The 10,170-nt window shown below is 33.8% G+C and overlaps 2 protein-coding genes across 2 annotated transcripts; both read right to left on the bottom strand.

Annotated features, from left to right (window-relative positions):
- Positions 1-2,371: 2,371 nt before the first annotated feature.
- LOC123912711 (taxadiene 5-alpha hydroxylase-like) lies at positions 2,372-6,299 on the bottom strand. The gene is made up of 4 exons (XM_045963267.1): positions 5,396-6,299; positions 3,647-4,212; positions 3,051-3,241; positions 2,372-2,803 (listed from the first exon to the last, which is right to left on the bottom strand). The coding sequence occupies exons 1-4, from the start codon at positions 5,770-5,772 to the stop codon at positions 2,489-2,491; spliced, it is 1,449 nt and encodes a 482-aa protein (XP_045819223.1). The 5' UTR covers positions 5,773-6,299; the 3' UTR covers positions 2,372-2,488.
- Positions 6,300-6,944: 645 nt separating this feature from the next.
- Positions 6,945-8,593, bottom strand: LOC123916683. The gene is made up of 3 exons (XM_045968199.1): positions 8,034-8,593; positions 7,821-7,924; positions 6,945-7,363 (listed from the first exon to the last, which is right to left on the bottom strand). The coding sequence occupies exons 1-3, from the start codon at positions 8,502-8,504 to the stop codon at positions 7,114-7,116; spliced, it is 825 nt and encodes a 274-aa protein (XP_045824155.1). The 5' UTR covers positions 8,505-8,593; the 3' UTR covers positions 6,945-7,113.
- Positions 8,594-10,170: the final 1,577 nt, after the last annotated feature.

Genomic DNA, 10,170 nt, shown 5'->3' with positions numbered 1-10,170 from the left:
TTAGAGATATGCACTCCAAAACCATTAAGTGTATAAGATGGTTTTAGAGTACAACCCTATAATTAGAATACAAACAATAATTGTGATTTGAAACCATTTAACCAACATAATGGTTTCCAGAATTTTTAAAACCATATAAACACACATAAAACCATTTTACAATACAAATGGTTTCAGTGTATAACTATCTGAAACCATTTAACCAACATAATGGTTTCCAGAATTTTTAAAACCATAAAAACACACATAAAACCATTTTACAATACAAATGGTTTCAGTGTATAACTATCTGAAACCATTTAACCAGCATAATGGTTTCCAGAATTTTTGAAACCATAAAAACACACATAAAACCATTTTACAATACAAATGGTTTTAGTGTATAACTATCTGAAACCATTTAACTGGTTTTAAATAATGATTATAATTGTACCAAAAAAAAACAATTATGATTCTAATTATAGGTTGTACTTCAAAACCATCTTATGCACTTAATGGTTTTGGAGTGTATATTTTTGAAACCATTCCCACAGCAAAATGGTTTAGGCTTGAAATATGGGGGGTTAAAAAAAAATTGGGCGCACAAGTCATCTGGGGGTGCGTGAAAAATTTTGGGGGGTGCGCTAGAAATTTGGGGGGTGCGCGAGAAATTGGGGGGTGCACGAGAAATTTGAGGGGTGCACGAGAAATTTGGGGGTGCGCGAGTAATTTGGGGGGTACGTGAGAAATTTGGGGGGTGTGAGATTAGGTGTGAGTGTGTGAGTTGAGATTGGCTAGGATTATTACATGTGGATGCTCAATCTAATGGATGTTATTGACTTATGTACCATGCATAAAGATTACACTTATGTATAATAACTTCTCCCTTTATTTATTATTTAGTTTTGCCACTGTGTTGGCCGGCTTTGGCTTACTTTTTTTGGATTGATATTTTGAATTGACTTTGTCTATAGTAACATTTGACGTTTAAATTATTCATTTATATGATTGCATTTCCCAGGCCAGTTTATTGTATTTTACTTCACTTATTTACGAAAATTGCTTTTGGAGTAAAGATTTTCACATAAAACAACCATTATAAAATAGGGACATTAAGTTTAGTCCTTACTAATTTAATAGTTTTTGTAATTTTATCTATGAAATGTTTTTGCACGCAATTTTAGTCTCTATAAATATTAAATTTGTTTGTTTGTTGCCACAAGCTAATTAGCTCAATTGATAGGATATCGTATTATATATGTAGGGGTTGAAATTCATAGTTAGGATTTTCCACTATAAGTTATTTTTCAATTATCCTTAAATCATAAATTTTTCAATTATTTTTTGCAAACATGTTTACAATATTATAAAAAATCATTTAATTAAAATGGTATTTTTTGCGGAGAGTGGCTTGATGGTTTCGCAAAGGGTGTGGGTTCTTGTAGTGTATTTGTTGCGGAGTTGTGGGAGTGTTTGAAAGACTAAAAGTCTGAAACATGCTAAGCGTTGGGTTTATGGATATTGAACTCAATATAGATTCTAGTGTGATGGTTCAAGTGATAAAGACGGGTAAAATGAAGGGGCCGGCTGGTATGACATTGGTAAGAGATTGTGAATATGGAGTGGCGGGATGTTCGGATTGTGCATGCATACCTAGATAGAGAGACTATTTATTATGAAGATTGTCCTCTGCATGTTAGACAGTTGTTACAGTCTGATGTAATGGAGATAAAGACCCCAAGACTAATTTCAATGTAATCTTTTTTCGTTGGGCTTTTTCCCTCTCTACTATAAAAAATAAAAAAAAAATTATTTAATTGAAATAGTATTTTTTTTACGGTCAAATAAATTAAAAATGAAATTTTTAGTTTAAAATGAAAGTTATGAAAAATCTTGATCTATAGATTGAGTTGAGCTCATTTAAGTTTTTATGTATTATTATTAGTTTTTCACAATAGTTTATGAAAAAACAGCTCATAAAGACACAATTTTCATTATGAAAACTTATGAATTAGTTTAAAAGTTAATTTATTTGTCAAAAAAAAATTTATTTATTTGCATAAACTATTTTAATAAGCTCCAAAATAAGTCGAATCCAATACACTACAAAAAAATGCAATTTTTACCCTATCTCTTCTCCTCTAATTTGTTCAGATTAACACACAGATGTAGAATCAAATACACTACAAAAATTAATCTATTAATCTATCCGGTCCCTTATTTATTTTTGTGCAAATCAAAGTCACATTTAGTATTTATACGCATCAAGATTCAAACAATGGATTAAACTATAGCAGAAGGGCTTATTTGGCTCAACTTATATATGATTCAATAGCGCAGCTTTTGTTCTGCTTCGTTTGTATGTTCTATTTTGTGCTGGCTGACGGCTGTATGTTCTAATATTTTGTTTTCAGATTCATTTAGTAATTGATATATCTAGTCCATAATATGAGCCAGATATATCAGTTATATATATGAGATAAGAGGAAGTAGGAGAGGATAATAAAGTTTAGGAAGACATATTACATCTTGGTTTGATCTTAATTGGGAGACCCAAAGATGGATATGGCATTGGTTGACGAGTAATTGTTTCCTCTGGATTTAATTGAGACCATTCATACATCTTCACAAAATTGTGAATGGTAGTTAAGGTCTCAACCCTAGCAAACTCATTTCCTATGCAATTATGAACCCCTGCACCAAATGGAAGGTAAGAAAATGGTGGGATTGGCTTAGCTTGATTTTCAAAACGAGATGGATCAAACTCTTGTGGATTCTCAAATATATTTTTGTCCATATGTGTTCCACATGATGCCCAATATACCTACACAAGAAATCATATTAACATTAACATTAGAAGTTAGACCAAATAATATGCTACTAATTAGGTAAATTTCAATAATCGATGAAAAAATATCGAGTTTCTAAAAAAGGCGCACAAATGCAATCTTAGTTGCGACATCAAAGTTATTGATGTGTCTAAAGTTGATTGAGACTCAATGCATTGCAATGGGAATGGCCACAATATAAAACATCATGACCGCGATTTAAGACCGTGTAAGAAATTTTACCTGCCACCCTTTTGGTATGTTATATCCTTGGTAACTAGTATCTTTAAGTGCTTTCCGGAAGCCGCCAAACAACGGAGGGACCATCCTCATTAATTCTTGAGCAACTCTCCATGTATATTTCATCTTTTGTATCTCTCCCCATGTTAGCCTTTCTTCATTTCCATCCTTTTGCTTTATAATTTCCATATGTTCTGCATAAAAGAATTTTTAGCAACAAAATCATGAAATAATGACGAAATCCCTTTTTATTCTAGAATAGAGAAATAGAGTCGCAGTTTTCAATTGCGTCCAAGCAACTAAAATTGCAGTTGTAATATAATGGATTTTGATGTCTCCATAACGGTACCAAAATTTAAACTTCGTTAGCCACAGTATCCTGCTACGTTTTCCAACAATATAAAAGTTCTTGATCGGTGGAACTATGATTTCAAGCGCAACTTTTTGGATACAATGAGGGCCGATGCTCAGAATGAAGCTAAACTCCAATAGTACGACGGGTAGAAATTCCCATAACATCAGCTAAAAATAGCGCAATTTTAAACCATGATAGAATGACGCATACAAAGAACATAACTAAAAAAAGAAGTTAGTGTTACCTTCTAAAACTTTATGGTAAACCTCTGGATCTCTAGATAACTTCCATATCATCAAACTCATTAGGGTAGCAGATGTGTCATGACTTGCAACAAATAGAAAAATAAAATTGTCAGTAATTATGTCATCATCTAGAGGTTCACCATTTTCATCCCTTATTGCAAGAAGGCAAGAAAGCATATCATTAGTAGAATTTATAGCTCCTTTTGACAATTCCTCCCTTCTTTTGTTCATAATAGGAACTATCTTTTTCACAATTCTTGCTCTAGCCTTTTGGCCTCTCCAAAATGATGTGCCAGGGAAATTTATTGGAAGAGAGTGAATTGCTTTAAATGCTGTGATAAAATCTTCAAACATAATCTCTCTTGTTTGTTCATCTATGTCAAATAGTACATTGCATGCCATATCATAGGACAGTTTCTTCATCAAGCTCACAACTTCAATTGTTTCATTTTCTTTCAATTCTCTACGTAGTACTGTTCTTACTAATTCATCCATCTTTTTGACATAGTTTTGAAGGCATTCAGGTTTCAAGAATTTCATCATTCCCCCCTTTATCAACTTGTGCCTGCACAAAAAACAATGGCTTCAATGTTTAACTGACCAATCAAAAAACTTCGTTATACATTCTCTCGCAACAAACATCATTTCCCTTACTAAAACCTCAATTGTAAGGGTAAAACAATGTTTAACTCCAGTAATGTCAAAATTATGTACTTTTAGCCCCTCATTGAATATTCTGACTTAAGATTCCACATTAATGATAACGTGACATACTTAGTGAGGGGATAACCGAAATTCGCTAACATTACAGAGGACAAAATGACGGAATCGTAAGTCTACATATTATATGAGGGCTAAAAGAACGGAAATCTTCACAGTATAGGGGGTAATCGGAAAAAAAAATTACAGGGGATAAACAGATATTCGCTAATATTATAGGGGTAAACACTATTTAACACTAATTTTAATAATGATTATTTCGACAATTCATCTAAATTAATTCCTTGGATATTAATTATAAGCAAATATTCTCATTTAAAATTCACTAAATAACTGATTTTTTTTTTTGATTAATAATAACTGAAATATCATATTTATAATGATTCTGAACCAAGGTTTTAAATTGCGGTTGCGGTCGCGGATGTGGTTGCGGTCGCGGATGTTGTGAATGCGTTCATTGCGGATGCTGCACCGCGCAATGCGGCTGTTGCGGCATGAAATTATTTTGAAATTTCACAAGCTATATATAATGAAACTACTATGTAACTACACTATTTATCCACCATTGTATAGTCTTAGTCTATTCCATAAACACTAATTTGAATGTTCTTAAAATACACGATTGAGAGATTATTAAAATTAAGTTTTTTCATTAGATTTGACACAAATTATGATTTGAAGTTCATAAATTTTATTTTTTGGTGAGAAAATTTGAACGAACATCGCCGAAAACGTCTGATGCGGTTGTGATGCGGTTATGATGCGGTCGTACACGTGAATTAAGATCACACCGCAATTGTGGTGCGATGCGGTTGCGGAGGCTACCGCATCAGCAATATTGCGGCCGCAATTGCGGTTGCGGACTGCAATTTAAAACCTTGTTCTGAACATTAAATGAAATGATTGTTTATAATTAAGGCAGAACAAAGGTAAAAGTTGAAGTGCCAGAACTGACCCCGAACTAATTTCAACTGGTGGTGAAAACCATAAAAAAAAAAAAAAAAAGGTAAGAGTTGAAGATTATGTACCTTGAACCTGTAAGTTCAATTAGGCTTTGCTTTCCAAGTATCTTTTGAAGGGTTGGAGGTTTCTTAGCTGAAATAATATCATCTGAGGTGCCAAGAACAAACTTGTTTCCTTGTTGTCCAATAATAAACACTGTAGGTGAACCCATTAAGGAGGTTTTGAAAACAGAACCATATTTAGATACTCTTTCTTCTATCCAATTAGAGCCCTTGTCTTTCTTTTGTGCTTTAAGAAAACTAAGTGTCTCTCCAATAATAGGATACCCCAAAGATCCTTTTGGAACATTTTTTGGTTGACTTTTTGAGAGAAAATTCTTTAGGAGAAAAGCTAAACTCAAAGTGAGTACAAATAAAACAATGAAAGGTATTTCCTCAACCATTTAGAAATTAGATTAGAGATTTAAGATCATTTGGTTTAGTACCAAACATAGGAGATAGAGATCATATATGGTTTCTTATTACTTTATTGAATGAAGAGACATTGGAAAGAGATGACATTTGTATGGTACAGCATTTTATATTTAGTACTAATAATGAAATGAATAATCTATTTCATTGAGAAGGACACTTTGCAGTTTTAAATTTGGATATAACTTTTTGGTCTACGGGGATGACATTGTGCAAAAAAATTTGCATTATATCAAAATGTCTTTAATTTTTTATGTGCAAGCAATGGTGGGGTGGATATAACTTTTCTACAGCAGGGGATCTTAGTCCAATATCCTATGTCCAAAAAAGCATGAGTAACTGCAGTCAAAATATCGGCACTATTTGATCAAGATCAGTGACTTGCATTCTTTTTTTTTGGTTTACAATGAGCTGCTGGGATCGAACCCAGGACCTATGACATACTACTCAAACCCCTCACCATTAGACCAAACCTAGTTGTGACTTGCAATCTTATTTCAGTAAATCAGATTTTATTTTAAATACAAACTTAGCACGTTGTCAAAAAATAAAAAAATACAAACTTAGCACACACACCATCTGATCTTAATTAAACGATATTGATTTCATGACTGCACCAATTGCATGATTATTTTGACAATAGTAAATTAAAATCTGTTTTATCATTTAATAGATAACATGTATTGGGTGGAGGAACTGGCCGGCAGATTTGGCAAGCTTTTAATATTTAATTAACATTTACTTATTATAAACCCACTTGGGGTTGGTCGAGTGGTGTTGGCATGGGCCCTTGGAGTATGCTCCTCTCAAGGTCTCAGGTCCGATTCCCATTGGTGCCAATTTCGGTGGGCTAAGTCCATACAGAGCAAAAAAACTCTGACTTTAAATGGGACCCCCGCAAGTGGGCGGTGGGATTGGTCCCCTTGGATTAGTTGGTCCTATGGCCGGATACCAAGTTTTCAAAAAAAAACATTTACTTATTATATCATCTTGATGCCTTGATCTATACAATTTGTACAAGCTTGTCTTTGTGGTTAATTTATAAAAACAGAATTATATATCAAGCAATGTTTTTAAACTATAGAGAGTTGTTGATTACTTTGATGCAAAGGACACATTGGAGAAAGTAACAACACATACAAAGAAAGAAATGATAGAACTTTTAATATAAGTTAAATCAACAAATTGAACAAACCAACATAAGATGAAATAAAAACAAACATTAGAAATAAAATATTTTAAAGGGTCCTATAGTTTAAGAGATATAAATAATATATCTATAAGTTTTTAAGATAAATTAATTGTTCTTGTTTTCAAAGAGGGTGGTGGTGATGATGAGGAGTGAAAGGAGAATTTGTTGCTGACATGGCATATGAGGCTTCACTGCTAGCAATAGAAAGAGGACTCCTTGGAGTTGTAGGTGTTGTTGTTCTTGAATGGTGACCATAGCCTTTGTCACCATTCCTTCTTGGTCCTTTCTCAGCCCATTTGAGTTCATTTTGCTTTAATGTACTTGGATACCTCCAATTCAAGCACCCTAGTAACCCTGCTCTTTCTATGTACCTATGTGATCAACAAATTAAATTCTCAAATTAAATTTAGAGGACCATCAATCATGATCGAATATTCGAACGATGTCAAGCACTGACCCACGGTGGACCCGAGTAGAACTAGCCCCCACCCTAGCACATATCTATCAAGTTCATGAATGCTTGGAAATTTACTTGTAAATTTGGCTTAGTTGAGTATCTTCTTAGTTAACTTCAACAAGAATCATTAGTGTTTTTCTTTTAAAGATTATGACATTACATGTCTGAGTTCTGATGCACTGATTATGCCATGTGGCAGATGACATTTCATGAACTAGATCATGTTATGTGTCAAAAACCATTTTGGTTAATTATAAGTTTCAAAATACAACAATAATCAAACAATGGATTCTGTTCTTTTTCGAAACATTTGGAAGTTAAATTTTAAAGACTACCTTTTTGAAGTGAAAGTTAGATTAGAATATTGTTACCTTTGGCTGAATCTCAATCCAAGGCAGTCAATACACTTTCTTCCTTCTCTCAATTCTCCCATACCTACTTCCATACACTGCTTGCAATAAACCCTGCCACATACCTGCATTGTCCACAAACAATGTCAACTAAATATTAAAATGAAGTATAATATTAGAAGAAAATGTTGTTAACAAAAACATAGAATAAAATAATAACATTCAAAGACATACCAAACATCTAGTCCTGAAAATATAAACATAGTCATTGCAAATGGTGCAAATCTTAGAGTGAGGAATCCCTTGTCGTCTTCGGCGACCAACACCGGCTTTTCCAGAACCCAAACTCTCACCACTCATGGCATCATAGCCCATACTATACTCACTTGCCCTGCTTGGAGTACTTTGAACACCAACACCAACAACACCTCTATGACCAAAATCTTGTTGATTATAGATGTCATTGGAATATACCTTCAAGCCTTTTTGGAAGTCATGAATAGGTGACATAGACATAGGTGAAAGAGAAGGTGATGTTATATTTTTTGTGGGGGTGTTAATAGCATTACCTTCATAAATTGTAGTGTTTTTCATTACATTTGGTAAGTCTTGAAAGGTAAGGTTAACTGACTCATCTGGAATTCCTTGGTATAGTTCCTCTAGTTTTTGCTTTGGTTCCAAAGCTTTTTTCTTGTGATCACCCATTTTTTTAATTTCTTAGGATGAATGTGATTATGTGTATAAATATTTAAGGAAAGGTGGAATTAAGGTAGAGGGGGTGTAACTAGTAGGCTTGTTTGGTCCAATTGCAAATAAAAACGACCATATGTGGCCAAAGATTATACAAGGCCGGTCAGAAATTAATTAAAAATGATGTTTTCTCTCCCCACCCCCCGTGAATCTTTTATCCCCCTGAGTTTCCAATTTTGCCCTTGAAAATACTTCGGTTCGTAGAAACCGAAGTTTTTTTTTGCCTTGAAAACAAATTTCGGTTTCTAAAAACCGAAATTTACTCTGAATTTGCACTAGGAAAAATTCGATTTCTGCGAACCGAATTTTTCTACAAGGGCAAAATTGGAATATTGGGAGGTATAAAAGATTCATGGGAGGGGGAAGAGAAAATATCATTAAAAATTGATTAATTGATATGAATATTCACATTGGTCACTTCATTGTGTTTTGGATACAAAAATTTTGTGGGCTCTCTTCAGTCTTTTGGAAAGACCGGCTATATGAAATTGGTGTTTTGTTAATTAATAATTTTGGCTATTGAATTGCTGTTACTTTTGTGGTAACTTTTGGAGTATCTTCAAAAAGAAAAAGTAACCTTTGGAGTATTCTGATTAACAATTTAATGTATGATGTCCACTAAATTGATACTCAATTACTACTTCAGTTTCATTATGCAAAGTTGTTAATGTTTTCTTAAATACAAAGCAAACCCAAACAACTAAGGTAAGCACATCAAAAACACTTGCACACACCACCAGAAAGCACAACAACACACTCAACCTGACCTGTATTAAGGTCCCAAATATAACGGAAAGACAGCGAGAAAGAGCCGAACCAATTAAAGCAGAGCCTAACAGGGAAATCCATATTCATCCTCTCTATCTAATCCAGCATAGTGATCTCTGAATTAAAATTTTGTATTCATCAATTTGTTATGTTTTCTTAATATTGATCGGTTGTGAATTTGATGAAGTCACACCAATAATATAATGTGTGGAGCAAATTAATTGCAACCAAATATTAAAGGAATGTACTACTAATAACCACAAACAAACGATGAGGAAGAAGAGAAATTAAAGCACACACATTGTTTATTCAGTTGGGTTCAATAATGACCCTATATCTATTCCTTGCTTCGTTACCGTTATGGTCACCTACCTTCTCTATTGCTGAGTGGTCTTGATATTATGCCTAGTGCACACTCCTCTTTGTAGTGGCGTGATATTATTAGTTTCGGGCGCGGGATGAGTGATAGTTGGTTTAAATCCAATATTAGTTGTTGCGTTGGTAATGGTAATAACATTGGGTTTTGACAAAGGCTTTTTGTGATCTTTTTCCTAATTTGTATGCTAAAGAAGCGATCAAGAATGTTAAGGTTTCTGAACGTCTGCGAGGAAATGGTTTAGTGCCATTATGGAGGTGGAATTGGTCTGAATCGTTGAGTGTGAACGAAGCTCGGCAACTTACTGAATTACAAGGTCTGTTCGATATGGTTTTTCCCTTCACAACAATAATCACGATCAGTGGCGCTGGATTCCGGATTCAAATGGATTGTTCACGGTTAAATCCTGTTACACATATTTATTAGACCTGCGGCAGGTAGAGCTTCAAGATGCTCATGTGCTCGAGGTCATTCAGC

Source organism: Trifolium pratense, linkage group LG3 (genome assembly GCF_020283565.1).
Source record: "Trifolium pratense cultivar HEN17-A07 linkage group LG3, ARS_RC_1.1, whole genome shotgun sequence".
Lineage (NCBI taxonomy): Eukaryota > Viridiplantae > Streptophyta > Magnoliopsida > Fabales > Fabaceae > Trifolium > Trifolium pratense.
Note: the sequence above shows the minus strand (reverse complement) of the source record. Positions and strands in the feature narration are given on the sequence as shown.